The following is a 25,451-nucleotide window of genomic DNA, read 5'->3' as shown; positions in this document are numbered from 1 at the left end:
AACAACCAATAAAGAACACAATGAATTTGTCTCCATAGTCATGTGTTCTTGGTCTAGCTCCCTCAGCTCCTTCCCCTCAGAACACAAGAATCTGGGGACTGGACAAGCTTCTTGAAGGAATGGACATTTGGCTTTACCAGAGTTTCTAGCCAGAGGTGCTGAGCCACTAGCCACAACCAGCTACAGACAAGCCCAGGAAGTAAGCTCAGTCTGTCCTGGGAGCAACACCACTCTCCTGAAGTTCCCTTTTAACTTGCTATTCAGACCTTTGTGATCCCTGCCGCTCAAGGCAGACAGATGGCCCCCACTCCCCAGCTGTTATGGTAAAGTGCATGATTCCACGGCAGTGAAGGTGACCAAGGCAGAGAGACAAACATGCCAGGCAGACAGAGCTTAGTGAGAAGTTTTATTAGGAAGGCATGTGGGGGGAGAAAAGAGGTAAAGAGACACAGAGACAGAGAGGACAGAAGAGAAGAAGGAGACAGGAAAAGTCCTGTCTGCCCCAGGGGAACAGCAGGAAAGAGAGGGAAAGAGCATAAGTGGGCATGGTTCTTTCTTTTAAAGGGGTCCTTTGCACCTGTGTGCAGACTATACAACCATGGAGCTCTGGGGCTGACCAGGGTACTGCCTGAGTGCGTTCTGCCAGGTGACAGGGGCAGGCCAGAATGATGCCTGAGTCCTTACACTGGTGTCATTCCCCATTCCTAGTAATGGCGTTAACTACCCCCCTTCCTTTCCTCTTCCCTTCCTCTTCCTCTTCTTCAGTCCCTCAAGCTATGTGATAACCACAGCGGGCAGGGAGCCTGCTTTCTGGGCCTATGTGCCTCTCTGTCCAAAACTGCCTTTCTCCATGGGTTTCCCAGGAACCTGGAAGTCCTCAGAGAACTTACCTTGAGTCCATTTGGTACTACAACCACAAATATAACCTGACACAAAACGCTGTTGTCCCTTGAGGAGTGCCTGAGTATCGAGAAGGACAAACGGGCTAGGCCACTGATTCCAGCATAGGAAGACTGGAACAGGAGAACTTCAAGTTCATGACCAACCCTGGGCTGCATGACCAGACCCTATCTCATACAGAAAATAGTAATAATAATAATAATAACAAAAACCACTCAGACAGACAATCCTGGCTTAGGGGAAGATTTATTTGAGTATCTGCAGAATGGAGATACAAACACAGAGTTCTTTCCACAGCCTACACCAGCCCAGGGAACACGGCAGCTGAAAGCCAGGCTGGGCAAAGTGGAGAAGGCAATGGTGCCACCTCTGGGATGTTGAGCTGGTGCCTCTTACCACCCCTCTCACACAATGCCATCAAACCCCTGCAGGCCACACTTCCTGCCAGCCACTTGGCAGCCGAATCTCAGGGCCTCCTGCACGCTATTTCCTGGAGAAGGGACAAGTATCAGGGTCAGTCTGGTGTTGGGGACAGTGACAGGCTCAGCCCTGCCCTGATCCCATGCTGAGGGACTCACCCTTAGAGAGGCTGAAGATGACAGAGGCATTGAAGGTGTCCCCAGCCCCCAGAGTGTCTACTACTCGGGGCGGTGGGAAGGCGTCTGAGTGTAGCAGCTGCCCATCAGGGCCCAGGGCATCAGCGCCCTCCTCAGCCCAGGCACAGATGAGTGTAGCCCTGTAAGACCCACTCGGATGGGAGTTAATCCACTTCATCCCCCAGACCCCTTAGGCCCCTTCTGGGCATCCCCACTCACCCTTTCTTCACACGACCATACAATCCTCTCAGGGCCTCTGCAGCTGACTGGAAGCCCAGGTACTTGGCCACATCTTTGCTGACAAACACCTGTGGGCAGTGAAAAGGGCTGGCAGCCACCTCCAATGAGTCAGTCACTACTACCCACCAGGGTTGCCTCCGGGTTATAGCACAACTATTCTAAGTTAGTCATGTAAATGCCTAGCATGGCATTTCACAGGAATGCAACCCACAGGAACGCATTTTATGCTTGCTTAAGCTGTACCAAATACAGCCTTGTAATTGTGACTCTGTGGCCCCAGTATTTTTATTATGGGTTGCTGTAATTCAAAACCCAAAAAGAGCTTGGAGCGCCATCTTGAGGTGAAATCAAACCAGGCTGGCTCTCAAGGGTGGACTCTGTTTGATCTGCTACCCACACAGCCAAACCCTTCAGAGTGGGTTTCTTCATCTGCAAAATAAGGCAACCAGGGCTCTAGGACTCTCTCCAGGGTGGCTTCACATTAGAGTCCCTAGAGATAGTTCAGTTCTGGAGGAGTGGGGCTCAGTCTGACATATTTTTCTATTGTGCACCAAGGCCAAGGAACAGTGTCTAGACAGTGTCCAATGAGATTTAGCTATGATGCAGCGATTATTATCGAAGTTCCCTTTACACGCAACCCTGTTTAAAATCTTCCTTGTACCTTTAGCCTTCCCACCCTCTTATCATTGCTTCTGGCTCTCACAACCTACCACCTACGTGAGAAAAAAACAAAACAAAACAAAACAAAAAAATCCCAAAAAATGGAAATCTTAGAGAAAAGATTCATTCCTTTCTTGGTTTTGCAGAGGAAAAGACTGAGGAGGACAAGCAAGGCAATGCCCATGGCTATCTGGGCCCTGTCCATTCTTACCCCTATGCATTTACCTGAGCAGAAAAATTCTACTTCTGGCCTACCTGCAACTACCATAACCCAGGAGCTGGGACCTATTGGGTACTGGGAGCTGCCAAGCTGTCACTCAGAGCCTGGTAGGCAGGACTAGGGTCCTCTCTAGTTCTCTTAAGAACACAGTTAGCTAGAGATGGCCAAGAGAAGCCGTAGGCCACTTACCACCTCACCATAGCCAAACAGCTGGAAGAGCTCTTCTCGGGGCTTCTCTATCTCCACCGACACCCGCACTCTCTGGGGCAGAGGCTGCTTCGAGTTGTACTGTTCTATCCGCTGCAGCATCGTCACCTGTTCCGACGCATTCCTACCCTGGGGCAGGACAGGTAGCTCAAAGCCCAGCTGCTAAGAGTCCCTTCTTCCCTGCCTGATAGAACTCAGGCTGAGGCGTGAGAGGGGCTGGAGGGAGCTGGGCTGGAACCCCATTGGAGCTGCATGATTCTAGGACTGTCATGGGCCTTGGAGACCTGATCAGCCAGATTTCTCATTTTAAAAATAAGACTAAAGAATAAAAGATGCCAGCCAGGCGGTGGTGGCACACGCCTTTAATCCCAGCACTCGGGAGGCAGAGGCAGGCAGATCTCTTCGAGTTCGAGGTCAGTCTGATCTACTGAGCAAGTTCCAGGATAGGCTCCTAAGCTACATGAGAAACCCTGTTTTGAAACAAACAAACAAAAGAATAAAAGATGCTGGACATTGCACACCTGTGACCACAGCATTTAGGAGACTAAAGCAGGAAGATTATGAATTCCCGGCCAACCTGACCTATATAGTAAAACCCTAGAATGGTGGGGAAAACTAGCAAGAAAGCAAAGAGAAAATGGGTGTAAAGGTGCACGCCTCTGTTTCCAGCATTCAGAGACTGAGTCAATCCAGTCTCTCTGAATTCAAGACCAGCCTGGTCTACACAGTCAGACCCTGTCTCAAAAAACAAAACAAAAACAAAAAAAAAACAAAAACAAAAAAACAAAAACAAAAAACAAACAAACAAGCAAAAACCCAGAGACAGACGAAAGTGAGAGGAGAGGAAGAGAGAAGAGAGGGAAGAGGTGAGAAGGGAAAAGGGGAGGGAAGTGAAGAGGAAATGGGAAGCGGGTACACACCGGGAGAGCCTACATTAAGTCAAGCGACAACCCTGGACTTCTCAAGGCTTCCTCTCACCTGGATCCCAAAACTTCTCCCTTGGAAAGAAAGTTCTAATTCTCTTCAAGTCCTCTCCTTCCTGTTTCCTCAGAAGTAAAAGAAGTCAACTCCTAAGCAGCCAGCAGAGGCCTATACCAGGCCTTAACACAAAAAGGGGGACTTTTGCCAGATGCCTGTACCTATATGGTGCTGTAGCTCCCGATCTTTCTGTACCTCGGTTTCCTCATAGGAAAACATAACAGAGGTGGAGAGGAACGGGGGAGGGCTATTCATTATCCCCATCGTCCATGGCTCAAACAAATCAAATCACGGAAGAGGCTAACAATGTGTAAGGGTCTGGCCGGCTGAGCCCCTAGAAACAGGTCGGGTAAGACTTGCCTCAATGTGGATCCACTTGAACCGGGCCAGATCAACCTTCTCAAAGTCCTTAGCAGACACATCTGGTAGGTTCCTACACCCCAAGACAGGAAGGAAAGGGAAGGAGCGTGGTGAGGTCAGCCAGGGCCAGATCTCTAACAGCTGGGGACCCTGTGCCCAGTAGCGATACCAGCAGCATGGCAAGAAGCTGGGAAAGCACAGGGCTCTGAGGCCTAGCCTGAGCCCTGTCCCACTTGGCTAAGGTGCCCTTTCTGGGGGAGGAGGCTTAACGTTATCTAAGGATAAAAACAACTGCAACCTGTGACGAGCCCCGGCCCCCTCCCCGTGTTTCGTGGAAACAACCTTCCCAAGAATGGGATAAGCGTGCAAAAGACTACATTTCTCAGAAGACCCCTCGCTGGAGCATACAGCTCCCAGCATGCAATGCCCCTGCGAATTACAAAGTCCAAGGCGTCCTGCCAAGAGCTCTCTTTAATGACATCCTCCGGCTGGGAGCTTGCCAGTGACAGAACACCTTGTTCTGAGTTGAGCTCCCCACTTTATCTCTAAGGTTAAAATTGGCACTCTGAGGGAAGAGTTCATGTCTGGCTTGTCTAGGTGTGGAGACCCAGGAGAGCATTGGCCTCCCTGGCCGCATAGCCTGTGTACTCTCTATAGTGATGTGGACTCTTCTATCCACTTGGCTAGTGGCATGGGCTTCCTGGGGCTGCTTTCCCATCGGTACACAGGACTGAAAGCCCTTGGCCTCCTGGGCCTGCTGCAGTCGGAGCTGTGTATGTGAATATGCCTGGACCCAGGCCAGAAGGCAATAAACACTTTCTTTGTCTCCTTCTCTTGAGAGTACCACGTGCGTGCCTGTGTCCTTGATCAGAGTTGCTGCCAATCATGGCTTGCTTAACAGGTAGATGATAAAGATTGCCTAATCTGAAAGTCACCTTGTCACCTTTAATATGTGAATGCTCATTCATTTTTGGGATATATGTAGCCTACCTCGGTCCAGAGGTCATGCTAGGTAGTAAAGACAGTATGAACCCTGGGGTCCCTAGCCTTGTTCCCTCTACCAGCCCTCATCCAGTACCTGATATATACTGAGTTCTTGGAAAAATGAATCTCTGAGTTTGCTCAGGAGGCACCTGAGAGAGATAAGGGTGGAGATCTACCTATGGGACCTGGAGGGGATGCTCCTCTGGGTATGTTTGCATCACACCAGACAATCCTAATCTGCTGATCTGATACTCCTTTTCCCCTTCCATCAGTAGTGGCTACCAATAGTGTGTGATGTTTAGTTTCACCATACCAGGACCTTTGGAGGGGCCCAGACCTCAGCTCCTTGATGCCATGCTGCAGGCTCAAAAACTCTGGGATTGACCTTCTTAGGCCTTCAAGGCTTTATACAGGTTTTCTCCCATCTCTCTATACCCAGACCCAAGATGCTGATTGACTAATTATGAAGCAATCATATCATCAATTACAAATTTTTCCAGGTCTGCCTGCTTGCCCACCACTGTGCTGGTCAAGAGCAAATTACCAAGTAGGGCAGAGCTGACCCCTTCCCACCTCTCTTTTCCCCTAATTGAAAACAATTAAAAAATTACCAAACAGTTTGGCATGGGGGCAATTTCTGGTGCAGAGAAGCCATGGATGGAAAGCAGTTGGTTTGCCCATTGGTAAGAAAGGGCACTGATTGGTGGGTTGTGGTAGGGAAGGCCAAGGGGCCCTTACGTGTCGTAGAGTATAATGGTACGGGAGCCATTGGAGTTGTTGACGATGCAGCAAGAGCAAGGGGTATCTCCCTGGCTCTGCCAGGCCACTTGAGACACATCCACACCCCTCCGCCTGAAGTCAGCCACCAGGAAGCTTTGAGGAAGGGACCCGAGCCAGGGAGAGGGCAAGGAGACACAGGTTAGAGCTACACATAGCCTACATCTCCCCTAGGAGTGGGAAGGGTGCACTGGAACACACCAGCCTCTCAAAGAAGGGTCCTGTCCTGAGAGCATAGTGTAGTGATGGCAGCGGCAGCAGCTGGCAAAGCACAGACAGATGTACAAACCTGTAGGCGTGCAGGATGGTGCGGCTACCATTGGCCTCATTGATGATGACTGTAGACGTGGGGATGGAGCCCTCGGTCTGAAGGACCGTGTATTGTAGGTCCACAGAATGTCGGCGGAGGTCATCCAGGACAAAACTGCCAGGGTGGAGTGACCCGGAAGGGCAGTTTGGCAAGAGTTTAGGGGACTAGAAGGGAGGGCCCCTGGGGACTCTGCAAGGCAAGGGGGCGAGGAGGGGAAGTAGGAGAGAACTGGCAATCTCAGTCTCGCCACAAGTGATGAAGGCAAGGGGCAGAGGAGCCCAGACATCAGAGAAGTAGGAACATTCCAGGTCAGTTTCAGTCCAGTTCACACTGGAAATCTTTGCCCCCACCCTTGAAGCTAGACAGGGGTAGGTTTGGGACCTAGAGCCTGTATTGAACTAATAGTGTATTAGTCCTGTGGCTTGGTTCATGAAAGACCAAGGCAGAATTAATAATTAATCAGCAGGGTGATACTTTGCCCTCCTCCCAGATGCCCTCTGCGTGTTCATCCTCATGGCATGGTGCTTTCTGGGATGCCTTCCAATCTTGTCATGGAACCTCATCCAACATTTCATCCAGGCTGAGCATCCAGGAAGTGGTGCTGCCTAAGGGACCTGTTCACTACTGGCTTCTCAAAGCTGGACCAACCCCTATGGGCAACGAATTGGTGCAGTTGTAGGAGGCTTGTAAATGTGCACCTGGTCCAGGACAGTTTCACATAATGCCCTCTAGTTAGAATGAACTTAGAGACATCACTTCAAGACTATCCCAGCTGGACAGCTGGAGGCTGGTCCCACTTCTCCCAGGAAACCCCAGAGCACAGAGCAACTGTGCCCAGTGACTCGGTCATCCTGGGTTTTCTCACGGTGAGAAGACCTCCCTTTCGGTGTCACCTAAGCTGGACAGAGCTGTAGGACCTACAATTTGAAAACTTACGGGTCCCTTAATAGTTTCCCCCAAAACATGAGAAATATGGTTTGGTTTGCTAACTGACTTTTTGCACCTACGGTGCCTGGCAAATGGTAGGTGCTCATTAAATGTTTAGTGAATGCATAGGGAGAAGTCTGAATGGCTCACCCACCAATATGATTCCTCCATGAAGAAGTGTCCATCATCCTAAGTGAGAACCAGAGTCCTACTTCCACCTGGGAAGGAACTACGGTCCCATCCCCAGGATCGGATCTCTCACTCTATTAGCCTTGTTCCAGTTCAAAGACTGGGAATTTGACTGGCAACATTCCCCTCAAACTAGGGATCAAAGGGCTGTGCTTTACGGTTCAGAAACCTGGCAGTCTGCCCCAGTGCCCACAATGGGCAAAGTATGGGCACACCTCCCGATAAGTGTGTGCTGAGTTGACAGTGCCAGGAGTCAAAGGGCTCTTGGGCCCTTGCTGTAGTTGACATGGAGAAGGTGTGTGGGTCACTTATGGACCATAGCATCCAGAGCAAATGGGTTTGGGACCTCAGGATGTCCTGAGCAATGTACACTTAGTAGTTACAATGAGGACATGAGCAATGGCCCTAATCCTCAACTGTGGGCTTTCATTCTGTGACCATGGATGCAGGATGCCCCTGAGCAGGGAAGGGTACATACAGCATGTCCCTAATTGCCTTTTACATCAAACACAGCAAGGATACGGGCCTTGAGAAGGGCAAAGGCAGAGTCTATAGGAAGCAAGGAAGGAGGTTGTGGGTAGCGTAAGCAGGCTCTGTAGCTGTGGAAATAGAACCCTTACAGGAATGGAGTTAGTAAACAAACGTCATACAGATCACCCCAGGAGGATCAGGGAAACGGGAACTCTCCTGTGGGTCACCATCCTCCAACCATTCTTCTATCCTGTCCAACCAGGGTTCAGACAACTCTCCTCTCCCTGTACCCTGCAGGCAAGCATCCCCCCAACAGGTATGCCCTCCTAAACTTACTCGGCAACATGGCCCGGGGCTAATGAGCCCATGAAGGCACAGCGGGCTCCAAGTAAGGAAAGGACAGTGCAGGAGTTGGACGCATTGCCTCCACGTTGCCATCTCTGGGACAGGCACCTGTAAAGCACAAGGTGTGTACCTGCAGCCTCAGCAGACTGGTCTTGGGAGAAGCAGGACCAACCTCAGTCCCCTATGTAGGAGTCCACAGAATACAAGAGCTGGGATGAATCTGTTTCAGCTCACTTTCTAATTGGAACTGCTGAGAGTGGGACAGTTCTGGGATGTGGGTCTGTCCCCACATCTTCGCTGTATTCAAGTGTGTAGCCACAGCCACCTGTTTTTAGTGAGCTAGGAAACCTGCTCAATTTGAGGGCTCTTCCTCAGTCACAATGAGATGTCACCGTGTAACCTTAAAAGCCCTGCTGAAGCTCTAAGCTATGCAGAACCGCACAGCATGTGGGGAGGGGTTGTTCTTTTGGAAGGCTCTCCTCAGCATGTGCTCTGGGAAACAGGAGACATCTCTCAGGTCATCTAACTGTGAACCCCAAGTTCGGAGAGTCCCTGGGTCAGGAGGGGCAGAGACGTCAGTAAGGATTGGGTCCCACACAGTCTTGCTCTTCTGGGAGACTCAACAGAGTCCTGAAGCAGGGACGCTATGCAACCAACACCAGAGGGCTGCAAAGTGGGGTTACACCTGAGGTACACCCAGACAAACAAGGGAGGGAGCTCTTCCAGAGGCACCTCCAGAGTATCCACCTTCCAAATGGAAGCAGGGAATAAAGGGTTCCCCTTCTCTTAGCCTTCACATAAACAAGCTCAAGGGAATGGGGTGTTCAGTTCTAGCAGAATGTGGTACTGTGCGTATTCTGATTCAAATACGATCTCTGGAGAACTGTGAGCCTGAAAAAGCCATGTCCTCCTGTAATAAGAAAAGGCCTAGGGCTGGAGAGATGGTTAAGAGAATTTGTTCTTGCAGAGAACCAGGGTTCAATTCCCTGCACCCCACAGTGGCTCACAACCATCCATAACTCCAGGGCATCCAAAGTCCTCTTCCCACCTCTGTAAGTGCCAGACATGCAAGTGGTGTAAATACATACATGCAGACAAAATACTCATACACATAAATAAATCTGAAATATGGAGCTAGAGAGATGGCTCAGTGGTTAAGGGCACTGTCTGCTCTACCAGAGGACAGGGTTCAATTTCCAGCACCCACATGGCAGCTCACAACCACCTGTAGTTCCAGTTTCAGGGGATCTGACACCCTCACACATATATACATGCAGGAAAAACACTAGTGCATATAAAAGAAAAACAAACAAGTCGTTTAATAAAAGAGAGAGAGGAGGGCCGGAGAGGTAGCTCTGCAGTTAGGAGCACTTCTTGTCCTTGCAGAGGATCCAGGTTCAATTCCCAGCACCCACATTGTGGCTCACAACCATCCATAACTCTAGTTCCAGGGGATTCAGTGCCCTCTTCTGACCTCTTCAGGCACCAGGATTGCATGTGGTGCACACACATGTGGGCAGAACGTTCACATAAAAAGACAGAGAAAGAGCCTGATTTCTCCACTGAACACCAAGTTCTAGGGGTGGTTCCACCTTGATAAACAGGTTGGATCTACACAACTCAATACCCTGTACTCCTGTCCCTGCACTTCTGACGAGGGCTCTAACCTCTGGCAAACAAAGTAGCTCAAAGCAAGGGCTAAACTCTGCGAGTGGGGCAGCAGCAGCAGGGACAGGACAAGTGAGGTAGAGGAAGGTAGAGCAGCACACTGAACTTGGAGACATGCGCTGTAATCACTGTTCTGCCCCTTTCTAAGTATATGGCCTGATAAACACAGTTCAGCTCCTCCAAATCTTCAGCTTCCTCATCAAAGGAAAGGATCGGAATAGTGCTTTCACAGTCCCAGGGAGCCCAAGACAGCACAGGGGGCAGTTCTCTGTGGATCCAAAACCCAGAACACCTAGCCTCCCCACCTCTGTAAGCTCATTGCTGTCAGTGCTCTAGTGTCTTGCCAGAGGTCAGCCTTGAACTTGCTTTTATCCAATTCTTTGCTGATAACCAGCCGAGAGACAATCTGCATTGCTCAGCATACCAGACCTCATGCACCAACAGAAAGCTAGTGCTCCACTCCATAGCCATGCCTTCAGGGCATGGCAGTACAGTGGCATGTGGCCCTTATGGAGAGTAAAGATAACAGCTGTCAAAGGACACTTCAGCTTGCACCAGACAACTGGTGGGTGTTCTGAGAACACCCACTAAGATGCTCACCCATCTTTGTATAAAGACTTCTGGCAGACTCCTTTCAGCATGTAGCACCAGGAAAAAAATTGAGCCAAGTTTCTCCCAGAGAGGCTCCAGATTTGCTTACACTGACGGCCAGCCCTGAGCTAGGCAAGGCGGAAATGCCAGGCTTTTAAATGTTTGTGAGTGATTTAACTGCACATAATCACTCACTGTTAGCTATCTCAGAAGTGCCACAGGCTTGGGGTTGCCGGCAGGGAACTTAAGAAAGTTTGGCACCTTGTCGGCTGTGTGCCTTTAGGAGGGAAAAATAATTTTGGCCCAGTGTCTAAACCAAAGATTCTGATGATCCGCACAGTCCTAGGATTGAGATGGAAACCAGCTATAACAGTCATGATCCAAGCGCAGTGTTGCACTCCAGTTAATTCCAGAGGCTCCAGGAGGAGTTTAGGACAGCTTGGGTTACACAGCAAGACCCCATCAAAACAAAACAACAAAACCCCTTGGTCTTATTTTTAATGGCCACCATTCTCCTGTCTTCACTCCCGCTGAGAGCCCCTAGGCTCTCCTGGCAGAGAATACCTATACTCCAGGTTGCACTCACACCTCACTCCCTGCATGGGGAGGGCCATATCCCTCGCTTAGCAGTGACAGGCACAAAGACAGGGCTACTGCTGCCCTGGGGTCTCCGAGGGGCCTGGGCGCCCCTACCTGCGATCCGTATCCTCCTCTGGGTACTTGTCCACCACATTGATGATGTCCAGCACCACCAGCCCCACGCACAGGATCTGCTTCTCTTCCATGAGGTTGCTCCCCAAGCTTCCTACCCGCAAGCGGAGGGAATTCCTACTGGCTCTGCCTCTTATCTACTGGAGGAGGGTGTCCCAGGTTCTCAGGGGCTGCCCTGGTTCCTCCTCCGCGTGCCGAGCTCCTCCTGCAGCTGCGAGGAGGGTTGGTTACCTAACCCGTCCAATGGCAGAACCTCTCACTTCTCCGCCTCAGTTGTCGGACCAAGTCCGGCCAGGCAGTCCCATTAATGCAAAGCAGAAACGCACTAATAATGTATCACCTTTCCGGTCCCTCTGCACCTGCTGCTGACTCCAGACCCTGGACCACTGGGAGGAGCTGGGTCTGGCAACCGACAGCCCTCTTTCGCCGGTGAGCACCAGAGAACAAGCCCCTCCCCGCGTCCGGGTGAGCACCAGAGCACTAGTCCCTTCCCAGGCGAAGCTCCGCCCCAGCCAGCCCAGCGGAAAGCTGCCAGCCTGCGTGGTGGTGCGGACCCTGCGCCCCCTGGCGGCCACCGGGGGAACGGCGGTCGTGACCCTAAGGCTGCGTCTGCCCTTTGGGAGAGCGCACCTCGAGTCTACCAGCCAGGGTTCCCTCCGTAGGACTCTGTCTCCTCCCGTCCTGAACCTTATCTACCCCGAATATGTACCGGAGCAGAATAGCTATGTTTTGTAGAAAAAAAAAACCCTAAGTGTCTTTATTCCTGAATAGTTTAGTATGGTGGTGCGGGCCCGGGAAAGCCCTAGACCCCGAGGATTGCGGAAGCAAGGGGTGCGAGGGAAGGTTCCTCTTCCGCAGCCCGGGTCTTGGAGAGGGCTCTGGTGGGAATGGCACTGAGGCCAAAAGTCAAGAGAAGACGCTCAGGTCCCTGAGTCCACGAAGTCGCGGCGTGAGGAGTGGACCTCTGGACGCCTCAACCGCAGTGGGGCGTGGTCCCTGGCCTTGCCCCGCCCAGGCCTTGGTGGGGAGTGGTGATCCAGGTGGCTCTGCGACCTCCGTAGAAAGTTTGGTGGTCGGGCTGACCCTGTCTACACGTGTTCAAGATCTGTGTCCTCGTAAAGCAGGGATCCGCTGAAGATGGTGAGTGGCTCCTCCGAGTGTGCCAGCTGCCCCATGACCAAGTCGATGCAGACAGTGTCTCCGACCTGCAGTGGCAGGATGAGGCTGAAGACTCCCAGAGCGCCTGGGCTGGGCTGACTTTCGGCCACAGGCTTATTTTCCAGTCCCTCCGGCTCATAGCCTCCAGAGTCTATGCGGGCCACGCCCATGTTGGAGCGTGACAGTACAGCCTCCACTTTCTCATGCCTGTGCCCAGTTAGTACAGCGCTCAGCAAATAGCGTCCAGCCAGTGGTGCAGTGAATACACCTGGGGGACAAGGATGACAGTTAGGAGGGGAGACAGTGTCTGGGACAAGGGAGGTTTCTCAGGGAATGATCCTATCCCGGCCATTCCACTGGACCTCACACTGTAGGGGATCCATCTTGCCTCTCCAACACTTACTACAGAATGCGTGCTGGAGCCGCCCCTATAAAAATTTGTGGGGTGACTCCTCCCCCCTCCTTGCCCAACCGTGGTGAAAATGCATGGAGATAATAAAAGTCTAAATTGCAAAATGAAAAGATGTACTTGTCTACCGAGGCGCGAATGAGTCATTAACTCTGCCCAATCTCATCCATTTCCTCAGCTGCTCAACCTAGCCCTCCTAGGTTACCTGTCTCTGGGTCATAGTAGCCTCCATCATTGAGCAGGACTCTGTCGAAGGGGACTGTGCCAGGTTCCGACCGTGGCAAACTCAGGGCAGCTGAAAATGCCACTCTAGGCACAGGGGCTGCTGGCGCTCCCTCTACTCCTGAATGGGTGTAGAGTGAGTGTTAAGATGGATGCTCATAACCCCAGTCTCCTTCCCAGGCTGCCTGAGGACTCCTCCTCCAGCCCCAAGCTCATTTCAGCTTCCCGAGTCTAATGAGGAGGACTTACCCTGTTCACCTTGAGGACCTGTGAGAAGAAAAAGAGACAACAGTGAGTAGTGCATGTCTCACTATGCCACTCATCCAACATCTGCTGTCTTGCAATGCTGAGTGTCAGGTGTGTTTCCAAGCAGGAGTGAGGGACCAAGAAAAGTAAGAGTAGGGTCGAACCTGTGCAGCTGCTGGGCCAAAACCTTAGCCCTGAGCTGTCCATACCCCACATGGACCTTGGAGACTAAGCATTAATCAGCAATGTGGCAGGGAGACGACGAAGATACCAGCAGCCAAATGACCACTCAGCTAGCTACTAGTCACTTTCCTCTCTATTCACTGTTGGACTCTGGGGGCCTCCATTTCCTCAAACCTTTCTACTTCTCAGTCAAGCCCCATGTGGAATGTTATGCCGGGCTGCCAGGATGGTGGCAACCCTGGCTTGAAGCAAAGGTCTCAGCCAACATACCTGGTGGTCCAATGGGCCCCTTCTGTCCATCCTTTCCAGGAGGTCCTGGAGGTCCTGCGGGGCCTGGAGGCCCCTGTAACCCAGGAGGCCCAGGGGGCCCAGCCTTGCCTGAAGGCCCTATGGTGATAAAACCAAGTTGAAGGAGATCTGTGAAGTGGGTTTGCAACGGATAGGGAAGGTGGCCCCACAGGCAGAGAGATGGGTGAGGACTGGTGGAGACTTGGGGCCCCTGTGCTTCAGGCAAGGCACCTGACTGACAGAGTCACATCCCAGCTCCACTCACAGGCCCATCCAAGCAACCAGATGCAGAGCACAGAGCTAGACACACTTCTCTGCAGACACACTTCAGCCTCCCAGAGGAGCAGTAAGGGCTACAGCCGGGCACAGCAGAGGAGGCCGATGAGGCCGGGCCTCCTTGCTGTCTGTTGGAGGGTGGAAGAGAACGAGGAAGGGCTTGAAGAGGGATCCCCTCATGAAGCGTTAATCTAATTAATCTTAACCAAACCTTAATTTGTCCTCACCAGTGAAGTCCTTCAGGCTAAACTGCTGCAGACGGTCTTCCAGGAGCAACAGGGAATTGTTGAGGGCACCGAGCCGTCTGCCCAGGCCTGCCTGCCCCCCCAGCAGCTTCTCCAGCAGGGCGGCCTGTGTGAGGCTGGTGCTGTTGCTTTCCCGTAGTGCTGCCCAGAGCCCAGCCACATGTCTAGAAAGGCCTTCACGCAGGCCTTGTAGTCCCCCAGCCACCGTATCCAGTCGCTCACAGACTCCCTCAAGGCGGCCTAATCGTCCCTCTAAGCTAGGGCACTGGCCGGCCTGTGCCTGGCCCTCCTCCAGGCCTCGGAAGCGCTCCTCACTTTCTGTAATGTGCTCTGTGGCCTCTTGCTGTAGCCTGTTGATCTCTGAGATGATGCTGTCCTTGGTGGCCCCCAGGTCGGCCAGATCAGCGCCCTGACCCTCCACAGTGGTCTGGAGCTCATGCAGTGAGTCATTGAGGGAACTGAAGGTCAGAATGACCTCAGAGAGTTCTCCTTGAAGGGCCTGGAGGGCTGAGCCCGAACTGCCCCCGAACACACTGAAGCCATCCAGAGGCCCGCGGCTTGGTCCCCCAACACCTGGACCTGCTCCAGGACCCCGTGGAGGTAATAGTGGACAGGAGCAACGTTCTACACCATCCCGCAGACGACCCAGCTCCTCCTGGACACCACCACAGGCCCCACAACCCTCATCTCCACGGGCTTGCAGCAGACCCTGCAGTTGGCTTAGCTGGGCTGCTGTAAGATTGAGGCGCAGTGACAGCTCTGCTGCTGTCTCCTCCTGGGCATCCATTCGCTCCTGCAGCCGGCCCACGATCCCTTGCAGTCCCTCCAACAAGGCCTGCTGGGCCTCCCCTGCTGCTCCAACTTTGTGCAAGCCTGAGCCCACCAGCCGGAGCTGGCCCTCACTGTCCAGCACCCTGCGTTCCAAGGCACTGAGGATCTCACTGACTTGAGAATCCTGTGCCCCGGGGCCCCCAGAGCAGAGCTGTCCACAAGCCTGCACAGCCCCTGTTACCTGCTCTTCCAGTAGATCTAGGCGGCCACCTAGCTCCCTGCTCACATTGGCCAGTAGTTCCTCCAGCTTTTCTAGCCGTCCTGGAACATCAGGCAACCAGTGGCCCAGCCTCCCTGGTCCCCCAGGCCAGTCCTTGTCTTGCTCCTCTGAGGGACCTAGGGTAGAGTTGAAGCGGTCCTCCAGGCGAGAAAGGCGGGAGGCCAGGCTGGTGTAGCCCGGGGGGTAGCCCCCCTGGCCAGCTGCTCCTCCCAGCTCAGAACCTCGTCGTCGTCCACTTAGCACTCCATCCAGCCTCCCCTCCAACTCTGACAACCGCCGACCTAGCTCTGGGGGGCAGCATTCCTGAGGGGGTCTCCTGGCCATGGCAGGTCCCATGAGCTGCTGGTGACGCTCCTCCATGGAGGACAGCAGCTTCTCCAGTGTTCGAAGCCGCTCCCTATCCTCTTGCTGCTGCTGACGGAAGCCATCCAGCCCTGCCAGGCACACTGAGCAAGATTCCTGAAGCTCCTGTTCCAGCTGCCTCAACACCTCCTCACTGAGGCCAGAAGGGACTGCGACAGGGGCTGGGGCCCTGCTGCCTCCACCAGCGCCTCCATTATGATGGTTGTTAAGGTGGCCCAGCTCCTGGTCATGGGTGGAGATGCGATTGTCCAAGAGCTGCAGCTGATGCTGGATCTGGTTGAGGGTCTCATGCACACCCGGACGGGCAGCTGCATCTGCTGGCTGCTGCCTCCCATTAAAGGCTGTCTCCACAGCCCTCTGTACATCTTCTGCCAGACGCCCATTTATTCCCTGCAGGACACCTCGAAGGCCTTGCAATTCTTTGGTCAGGCTCTGTACCTGCTGCTCTAGCTGCTGTACCTTCTCTGATTCCCCAGGACCTGAAGAGAAAGAACATCAGATGACCGAGGGCCCAGGCCCTGCTTACTCCAACTCCAGCAAGAGGCAGGGGTTCTCCTTCGGATGATTTGGGAAAGAGAAAAAAAAAAAAAAAAAAAAAGAAAGAAAAGAAAAGAAAGGAAATACCATTCACTGAATGCCCTTAGCCCAGATTTGAACCACAGCTCTTAAAACTTCTACTGGGAAGATACTCTTTCCATTTGATGGCATAGGGAACCGAGAAGCAAAGGAATTAAGCAGCTAGTCCCAGCAAGAGTCAGAGGCACTCTTTTGGATGATTTGGGCAAGAGAAAAAAGTTTAACAAGTGGCAGTGTCAAATTTCAAACCCAGATCATCTGACCACCAAACCTACCCACATCGTTTCCATTTGTCCTTAAGACCTCTTGACTGCTTGGAAACTGTTGCCTTTTCTGGGAAATGAGAATGACACCATGTGTCCTTTCTCTTAGGGCTATCAAACAGTACAAAATGGGAATATGAAGTACTTCACATACCACTGTAGCAATGACTGGGCATTTCCCAAAAAGCACCACGGGAACAAACAAGAAGCCCTTGCTGCAAGCCTGCTGGGCGCTGGCTGGCTAGCCAGTCAGCCAGAAGTTCCTGTTTCCATAATTATAGTTCAGTTATCTCTTTGGCAGGAAAAGAGCCCTCATCCGGTGTGCCTAGCCTAGCACCACACAGGAGGAAAGAAATGCAACAGGGACTATTGCATTCTGGGACCTGCAGTCTCTAGAGGCCAGAATGGGGCCTGGGACCTGTAGTCAGGTGCAATGCATGCTAGGATTTGTAGTCTTAACCGTCTTCAATGGGGACAGAGTTTCTCAAAGGAATTCCCCACTTCTCCCAAAGCCTTTCCTACTAGGAAGAACCTTGGCCGCCAGAGGGCGTATGTGAGCAAATTCTCTCTATGCCTTCTGTCTCTAGGTTTTCAGGTCTTTCAATCAATCTATCTTCATTCCTGCCACCCCCATCCCCTCAACCCCACACACATTCAAACCACACAAGCATAAGCATGCGGAATCTCCTTTATGTCTGCCTTCTTCCAATTTAGAACACAGAGGTTTCCATCCACAGCCAGGCCCCACATTTACCACCCCAGATCTTCCCATCCCTAGTAACTGGCAGACTCACCTTCTCCCCCTAGTCCACTGAGGTGGCTACCTGCACTGGAGCCAGACAGGTTGGGGCGCGCAGGCCTGGGCCGGGGGTGTGGTGTGGAGGGTGCAGGGCCCTGAACAGAAGCAGGACCCTCTCCACAGTCATCGCCTCCATACCCCTGACAACACCGCCACTCCATGTCTGTGACTGTCTTGTAGGCCACCCGGTAGCGAGGGCGAAGGAAGCTCCGGTACCTGGTGAGAGAGGAGGAAGGCTTTGCATTCCCTCAGTTCTCCATCTGCCTGGCACCTTGTTCTTCTGGCTGTTCTCTCTCTGGCCAGTATGTGTGTGGCCTTGCTCACTTGACAGCTATCAGCTTTTTAGCTAAACCAGGGCTCCTCCTCCCCTTTCCCTGTGCTGGAACCAGAGTCCATTGCTGTGAGGCTGACCTGTCTAACAGAAGCCCTGAAGGTTGCAGGCTAGGGAGATATGCTTGCAGCAGCTCCACAGACAGCTAAGCCAGGACCCTTTTCTCAAAATGGTTCTGACTGAAGTCTTGTCCTGCTCCCTGCTTTGTACAGAGTCCTGAGTGGCCACCAGCTCCCACTAAGTACCCAATCCCTTAGTGTTGGGGGGCTCACATGATACTTCGGGGACACTGGGGCTGGCCCCAGCCACAGGGTTGATAGTCTGGCTTGACAAAGGTCTCCACTCCATCCTCAAGGACGCAGCTCACTGTCCGAGTCACCACATAGGCACACCAATTCCTGTAGGCACAACCCTACCTGGGCCAAAGGACCAAAGACACAAGCCCCAGTGGGCCCAGAGGCTGAGGGAGGGTTAAAAGATGAAGGGGCCTTGAGAACCAGAGAAAGTCAGGGGTTGTGCAGTGGCAGCCCCCAAGCCACTTCTTGTGCCAACATAGCAGATAAAGACTTTTCAAGGCAGGGAGGATGTAATGAAGAAGAAAGAAAGAAAGAAAGAAAAACACACACACAAAGGGAAGTCAGTCATCATGACTGTGGGGTCCTAGGCACCAGGGGATTCACAGTTCTTTTTGCCCTTCCTTGGGCCAGTCTCAAGCCCCAACCAACTGGGATACTGGAGATAATCCCCTGCACATGGTGCTCCCACCCACCCCTCGAGGAGGAGAGCAGGGGCAGGCAGAAGTTCGGCCTGTGGTTAAGGAGAGACTAAGCCGCTGACAGACTCTGTGCCCCTGGGGTTTGCCTTGCTGCACTCTTGGCCTCATAAACACTGTCTTCTAACGTGGGGGCTGCTGTGGAGCCAGCGGAGGCAGAGCAGGAGGAGTTATATGTTAGTTAGACTAAGGAAGTCCTAGAGAGGGACAAAAGCACTGCCCAATTCAGAGCTGGCTGGCACATAGCTGACGTAGCTGGCAGGAAGGTCTGGTCCATGCCCTCAGTGTAGTTTCCCTGGGCACCCAACTGTAGGCCTTCATAGGGAAGAGGGGTGGGAGCTGATCTCCCTTAGGCCACCAAAGCCCCAGAGAGAGTCCTGTAGGACGGAACATATGGGAGGACCATTGATGGAGTACTCTCTCTCCTCCTCATTGCATGAGAGGTATAGCCTGGTGCCCACTTCTGAGGACTTTGCCGATCACAGCCTCCAGCCCTGGCTGGGAACAGACTCTTTCTTACCTGTGACGGCTGGCAGGCCGTGGTGAGTTCTGAGCCTGGGCACCCCCAGGACTGAGGGCCGAACTACCCCCTGTGTAGAGGCTGTAGCCTCGAGGAGGGTAACTGGCAGCCTCCGTGGCTACGGTGAGCAGATAGCAGAGATAGCAGCTCCAGAGGGCGCTGGGGGCCATGGTGAGGTGTTCCTTGCCGCCCTTGCCCTTAGAGACACATCCCGGCTTGACCACTGGTGCCTAGACCCGCGCTTCCAGGGGATGCCGTCGCTTCAGGGGACAGTCCGCTAATCCAGTTCAGTCCCTAGCTTCCTGCCTGCAGCCCCCAGCCACCCAGCCACCCGCCTCCTCGTTGGCTGCTGGGCCTGACCCCTCTCTCCCCCTCCTCTTTCCTCCTCAGGCTCCTGTCTGTCCCTCCCTCAGTTCCTTCCGCTCTCCTCTTCTGCACTTCTGAGGGGAGTCTGTTCTCTGGGCCCCTGGCCTCCTGTGCCTGGTCCCTGCCCCTCTCAGAGGCTGTTTCCTGAGCCCCCACTCCCTGGCTCCAGCTGGCCCTCTTCTGGTCTCCCTGCTCTGCTCCTAGTGACTGGTCCTAAGGATGACAGAGCTCTGTCCCAGTGGCTGTTGAGAGGCACAAAGTGACCATGGGGCGGGCCAGCCTCCTCCCTCTCCTCCCTCCCTCTCCTCCCTTCCCCCTGGCTGGCTGGCGCTCCAGCCTCCCCCTTCCTCCCCCACCTCTCCAACCATCGCGCGCCACATCTGCTTCTTGTTAACTCCGGGAAAGAGGGGGGCAAAAAAAAAAAAAAAAAAAAAAAAAAAAAAAAAAAAAAAAAAGGACAGAGAATTATGGAGTTGCCTCCGGGCTTGAGGCCAGCCTCTCAGACAGGCCACATGGAGCCTGGGCCAGATCTGGATAGGAGGCCCAGAGCTGGTGGCTAGACCAGGAGCCAGAGTCCCAGCTCCCCTGGGAGAACAGGACCCTTGGGAGATGAGGAGAGAGAGAGGGAGCCCTGAGGACAGCAGGAAGGCAGGACTGTGCAGGGGATAGCGCATGTGGGGGGCTCAGTGGGACCTCATCACTGTTGGGTCCTTCTGCTTCCTTTTAGAAGCTCACAGTGGGAAAGTAGTTCATTTGTCCAAGGTGATACAGCAAGTCAACATAGCTGAGATTAGACTTCAAATGACTCTAGTGACTCAGGAAAAAAAAAGGAGGTTGGGGGATGAAGCAGTGGGGGACATGGGGGGGAAGAACTACATGGAGACATACATGGGAAATCTAAGAGAGAGAGAGAGAAGAGGAAGGAATCAGAAAACAAAGAACTGTCTTTTCTTACACAATGGAAGAGATTAGAGGAGAAGGCATCTCCTTCCTGCCTGCCATTGGTGAAGATCAGGCTATAACCAGGAGGGGGTGGTTATGGTGATGATAGAGGTAAGACTTGGTTGCTCTCTGGTTTGGAGGCCAGTCGTCATCTCTCTGTTGCCTGCAGAAAACTCTTGGTGAGATGCCTGCTGCCTCTTGCCTTTGCCTTCTCTGTGTCATGTTCTGGATCTGCATCTCTCAGGGGACTAGAAGGGGGAAGCTGAAGTACCAGACAGGCAACCAGACAACAGCTATGAGAGGCTGCTGTGTGCCAGGCACTGGAGAGGTGCCGAGTTGCAAAGGCAAGCCTAAAAGTTTGTCACTGTCAATTAAGGAACAACTCAGGTTGTGGGGAAAGAAACAGGGCCCCCAGACAGACAACCACAGAGGCAGGACAGACCAATTGCCAAGAGGCCAGGACAAAGAGATGATGTGTGCTCTGGCTAAGAGGAGAGACAGCTGGCTGCTGGGGGTAGGAGGAAAAGCTGCTGCAAAGGCGGAGTTTGGACAGTGTGGGCAGGAAAGGAGGAGGACAAGACAAGGGAAGGGCAGAGATTTCAGGCTCAGGGAATGTGTGTGGTCTGCCTCAGTTTCCTCCTCAAACACAGGGATAATATAACCGTCCATCTTAGGCTTGTGAAGACTAATACAATTAAGGCATTTCAGAGTAGTGCCCAGAATATGGTCAAGGCTTACTTAGTATATGTTAACTTTTTTTGACTGGAACTTGTAATCCTCTTGCCTCAGCCTCCTGAGTGTTGTTATTAATACACTCAGCATCTGTTAGCTATTAATTGCCAGAGAAGAGCAGGGCAGAAGTCAAAAGAGGTATATTATAGGCCAATAAGAGAGAGGCTACCATGATTGATAAGGCCGTTGGATTCCAAGGTTTGGAGTAAGAGCAAGGAACCCAGAGTGAGGTCACAAGGATGTTAGTCTCGATTTCAGGAGCCTGTAACTTTGAATGCATTCCATACCACCATTGGGAGTCTGTTTGCTCTCCAGGGCCTCTTTCAAACTACACATTGTAAAGTGATGCAGAGGGGTTGTGCTGGTGTTCATGACCATGGAAAGAAATAAAGGTATGCCTACTCGGTGTCTGAAATAAAAGGAAACACCACAGAATGTTCCAGAGCTTGAGCTAAAACAAGGAGGTTGGAAAGAGTAGGTCTAGAGGGAAGAAAGATTATTTCAGTCTGAACATACTGGGAAAAAAATGAGAGTAATACACTCCAGTAGAAATAACTGTCTAGAAATAGTTAAAATGCAGACCGGCATTCTGGAAACCATTTACAGAGTGCTAATTGCAAGCCATGAGAATGAATGTCACCAACTCTTCTTGACTCTGGGTGATCTGCCTGTGCTTCTGAGAGTCACAGACTTAGCATGTGACCTTGGTGGCTAGAAGAATACTGATGCAGATCAAGGTGTTGAAAAAACAAACAAACAGGTCAGAACCAATGGAAATCACAATGTTTGCTCTTCAGGGGGCTGGGGACCAGCCTATAGGAAGACTTGAAGGGTATGTTCATAGGAGCCCCTGGTTTCAGGGATCTGCCAGTGGGAGGTGGGAGCCTAGTCTCTGGGTCTTTGCATCAGTTGTAGGCCCTAGCCCTGGCAGCACCAACCCACTTCCACTCCAGATTGCTCTGGCTGCCACTATGAGTTTTCTATTTTCTGCTCCACTCCCTTCAAGGGGCCACTGACAACCTCTAAAAAAAAAAATCAGCCAGGCTGAGCAATGGTGGTGCACACCTTTAATCCCAGCACTTGGGAGGCAGAGACAGATGGATCTTTGTGAAGTTCTCGGCCAGCCTGGTCTACAGAAAGAGTTCCAGGACAGCCAGAGCTACACAAAGAAACCCTGTCTTGAAAAACCACACCAAACAAACAAACAAACAAACAAACAAAAAAAAAAAACAAAAAAAAAAACAGCCTAGCCATGTTGTTACTGCCCAGGTGCCACATAGTCCCTCTCCTGTGCTCTTGTGTCAGAAGTCCTATTGTACAGTTTAAATGCATCGCGTTAAAGAATGCTAGCTTTGAAAAGTCATTGCAGGAGGTTGCATTTCACTTTACCTTGTAATTAGGAGCCAAGAGCTAGGATCTGACATGAATGTTTGTGAATTCTTCAACTCACCATTCACTGGCAATAAAAATTCCCATTGCTGGTCTTAGGGTCATCGAGCAAGCTGCAATGGTGATGAGTGTAGGCTAGGATGCAGTGGCAGTGGCATTACTGTGGAAGTATTGGTGGGTAGTTACCAGTATTTGGCCAGTATTTTGTTCACAAAATAAATAAATAAAATGCTAAGTCCCTGTAGCAAGACAGAGTCTATTTTGTAACATCTGTAAGGTGGGGGATTTTCGATGACCTAGTGCCTGTGGGAAATCTTGGCCATACTAGTAATTAATTCATTCAGCCATCACTGACTTAGCAACGAACTCAAGTTCCCAGAGCAAGAATAGCAGAGGGCTCCAGAAATAAGGATCATTTTATATCTAAAGCCACCTGTTAAATGCTGGGCAGGAAGAAGGGGAATCATGTGAATTGGACCTTATGTCCTGCCAACATAGATGGGAATTTAAGCTCTTGAGAAGTCTTAGCCAGACTTCATGGCTTCCCAAATGCAAGCACTGTGTGTGTGTGTGTGTGTGTGTGTGTGTGTGTGTGTGTGTGTGTGTGTGTGCCTTCTAGGTCTTTTTGCAGGTATAATACTTCAGGTGCGGACCACCCTAGGACTCAGGGGCCAGTCCCCCTCCCTTCCCAAGTCATATGGCTTTCTTACTCTTAAATCTGACTCTGGCCTCATGTCTTGTCCTGCTCACACCAGGGAGCAAAGGAAGGAGAATCCAGAGTTTGAAGCCAGCCTGGGCTACATAGTGAAGTCCTATTTAAGTTGCAACAACAACAACAACACTATCATATAATTAGATTAGCTTCCGTAATAAGTACCTTCCCACCACTTTCCCCAAATCCTGCCAGGATGAGGTTTAGCCTGCCTCACTTCCCACATACTTTTCCATCCAGGATTTTTTTTTTTTTCAAGCTTTGTCATTTCTTAGCTGAGTCTAATTCAGTCCTGAGGCTAGTTTTTATTTCAGTTCCTTTAGGCACTAGGCCAAATGACCTATTGAAGGCTGATAAAGACTCACTGACCTAGGCACAGGAAGGGAAAGGGAGGTGAAGGATGTTTCTGGGTAATTCTGAAATAAATCTTTTCCCATTTGTCCCTGACCTTTGGACAACCTCCTGAGCCTATCTACTGTGGGGGAAGGGTAGGAAGAACAGATGATAGGGTCTTTAGCCAGCTGTGGGACTTTGCTAGATCACCTTCTGGGCCTATTTCCTTCTTTATTAGGAAATAAATAAAACGACAATGAGAAATCATGGAGGTGCCTTTCAGTTGTGGTTGTCTAGGATGTTATGCACCTGGCTCAGCTGTTTTGAAATCTGAAGCACTTTCCTGGGCCTTCTCTTGAGGTACAGCTTCTTTTAAAACTATAGCCTAATTCTGATTCAATAGCATACCTAAGTGGTTGAACTTGGATCTGCTCCAATTTTCCAGGAGACACAAAGCATAATAATGTGTAATCCTAAAATCTAGACATCATTCTTTTGGGGCGGAGCTGGGGACACACCAATTCAGGGAGGGATGCCTGGGGAAAATACGTCTGGGTTTTTACCCATGTTAAGTGGAGGGTACGTAGGCCTGGGATTTCTAAATATGAAACTTCTGGGAAACAGTGGGTGGGGGCTGGGGCAAGAAGTGGGAGGAGGCGTGGAAGCTATAAACTAACTACTGAAGGCAAGTATTAGGAGCAAACTGTACAAACTGCTGATGGTCTGAGACCGGAGAAAGCAACATTGGAATGGCGTAAATCAAGCTCACTGCGCACACAGGAGGCAGTCTGGTCCCCTGTCCCAGCTGTTTTAGCCCTATAGCAGCTCCTGTACAGTTTTCTTTGGCTCAGAGAAGCAGAGGCCTCCCCCGAGTCCCGGCCCCCCTCTACCGCAAAGCAACTGGCTTCCATTACCCCTGACAGCTCCAGAGCCACGGTCCAGCCCCCGGCCCTGTCTGGCTCCATATCATTCCCTTTTATGGTGAAGCTTAGAGAAAGCAAGAAGGGGGAAACCTTCTTCTATCTGGATAGAGACTTAGGGTGCTGCTCCCTCACCAGTGACCCTCAGATGTCTGGATGTCTATTGCAGCCAGCTCTCTTCTTCACCACAAACCCACGACCCCTCTGGCTTGTCCCAGCCCTCCCTTTTCTACCCCCTCCTTCACATCCGGGGGGTGATTTCCCACTTGGCCTAGGTCCCACATTTGGTTTTTGATTATGAGAGGGTCCGCCCTAATTTCGACGCCCACCTCCTCCAGGAGTGGGATGGAGGCAGGGAGCCCGCCTGGTCAAGGAGTCAATGATCCGCTTGTTTGGTAGGACGAGGTTTCAGAAAGACTAGCACGCGTGAGAGAACCTGCATCCTCAGTCCTGTTCATTCTGCACCACCTTCCACTGCAAACCCACTGCCTGCGAGCCTGGGAGGGCAGGACTCATAGGAAGCACCTGGCTGGGCTGCGTTCCTGCAGCATGCAGAAAAGTGGGTCGGAGTCTGCGGGTCAGACCCAGCCCCCTCCTGCCGCACCCTCGCCCTAGCCCACTCCTCCAGGGTGGCAGCCATCCGAACAGCGTTAGGCAACAGCGATCCCACCGCGCCAGCTGCGGCCAGCTGCAAAATCCTAGCCCCGCCCCGCCCCGCCCCCTACAGCCGGGCGGCCTCCTGAGGCTCCGCCCAAGACCCACTCTGTGTGCGCGCGCCGCCGGAGCAGACGAGACGGCGGGGTAGAGAAGCCGGAAATGCCTCGTTGTTCCCCGGCTGGCGCTACGAAGTTCCGGCTCCGGTCTCCCACCTCAAGCTTGTACCGCGGTGGCGTTGTAGCCGAGTGGAGTTGGGCAGGTGAGAGGCTCGCAGGCACCGTCTCACACGCGGAGACCGGCGGAGGCTGGACCGTGGTGGCGAGGACCCGGCCTGGTGAGGGCAACGAGAGCTCGAGCAGAGGCTCAGTCCCTCCCCTTGTCCGCAGGATGATCACGGACGTGCAGCTCGCCATCTTCGCCAACATGCTGGGCGTGTCGCTTTTCTTGCTTGTGGTTCTCTATCACTACGTGGCAGTCAACAATCCCAAGAAGCAGGAATGAAAGTAGCGTTCTCTCTGCCCCAGGTAACGGTCCGGGCAGTGGTGCCCAGGCCCGGGAGAGCTC

The 25,451-nt window shown here is 52.2% G+C and overlaps 2 protein-coding genes across 3 annotated transcripts; both read right to left on the bottom strand.

Annotated features, from left to right (window-relative positions):
• Nucleotides 1–1,149: 1,149 nt before the first annotated feature.
• On the bottom strand, nucleotides 1,150–11,527 carry Khk (ketohexokinase). The gene is made up of 9 exons (XM_051181772.1): nucleotides 11,117–11,527; nucleotides 8,156–8,272; nucleotides 6,212–6,346; nucleotides 5,884–6,018; nucleotides 4,162–4,234; nucleotides 2,806–2,952; nucleotides 1,716–1,804; nucleotides 1,479–1,636; nucleotides 1,150–1,390 (listed from the first exon to the last, which is right to left on the bottom strand). The coding sequence occupies exons 1-9, from the start codon at nucleotides 11,206–11,208 to the stop codon at nucleotides 1,305–1,307; spliced, it is 1,032 nt and encodes a 343-aa protein (XP_051037729.1). The 5' UTR covers nucleotides 11,209–11,527; the 3' UTR covers nucleotides 1,150–1,304.
• Nucleotides 11,528–11,871: 344 nt separating this feature from the next.
• Emilin1 (elastin microfibril interfacer 1) lies at nucleotides 11,872–19,490 on the bottom strand. Of its 2 annotated transcripts, none has more exons than XM_051181770.1 (8): nucleotides 18,837–19,490; nucleotides 17,817–17,942; nucleotides 17,209–17,429; nucleotides 14,144–16,054; nucleotides 13,623–13,739; nucleotides 13,173–13,190; nucleotides 12,907–13,044; nucleotides 11,872–12,560 (listed from the first exon to the last, which is right to left on the bottom strand). In XM_051181770.1, the coding sequence occupies exons 1-8, from the start codon at nucleotides 19,004–19,006 to the stop codon at nucleotides 12,223–12,225; spliced, it is 3,039 nt and encodes a 1,012-aa protein (XP_051037727.1). In that variant the 5' UTR covers nucleotides 19,007–19,490; the 3' UTR covers nucleotides 11,872–12,222. The 2 variants fall into 2 exon arrangements, with proteins under 2 accessions (XP_051037727.1, XP_051037728.1); XM_051181771.1 differs by having other exon boundaries at nucleotides 17,817–17,960; nucleotides 18,837–18,920.
• Nucleotides 19,491–25,451: the final 5,961 nt, after the last annotated feature.

Source organism: Phodopus roborovskii, unplaced genomic scaffold (genome assembly GCF_943737965.1).
Source record: "Phodopus roborovskii unplaced genomic scaffold, PHOROB, whole genome shotgun sequence".
NCBI classification, from domain to species: Eukaryota; Metazoa; Chordata; class Mammalia; order Rodentia; family Cricetidae; genus Phodopus; species Phodopus roborovskii.
The sequence above is the reverse complement of the archived record's forward strand: the minus strand, read 5'-3'. Positions and strand labels throughout refer to the sequence as shown.

Excerpts from the sequence above, each read along its gene's own strand:
- Khk (XM_051181772.1), bottom strand. The coding sequence starts at position 11,208 with ATGGAAGAGAAGCAGATCCTGTGCGTGGGGCTGGTGGTGCTGGACATC. Across the intron at positions 6,019-6,211 it reads ACCATCCTGCACGCCTACAG|CTTCCTGGTGGCTGACTTCA; the intron begins GTTTGTACATCT and ends CCTTCCTCAAAG. Across the intron at positions 2,953-4,161 it reads TCAAGTGGATCCACATTGAG|GGTAGGAATGCGTCGGAACA; the intron begins GCAAGTCTTACC and ends GTCCTGCCCCAG.
- Emilin1 (XM_051181770.1), bottom strand. The coding sequence starts at position 19,006 with ATGGCCCCCAGCGCCCTCTGGAGCTGCTATCTCTGCTATCTGCTCACC. Across the intron at positions 17,430-17,816 it reads CAGTGTCCCCGAAGTATCAT|GTACCGGAGCTTCCTTCGCC; the intron begins GTGAGCCCCCCA and ends CTCTCTCACCAG. Across the intron at positions 12,561-12,906 it reads CTACTATGACCCAGAGACAG|GTGTATTCACTGCACCACTG; the intron begins GTAACCTAGGAG and ends CTTGTCCCCCAG.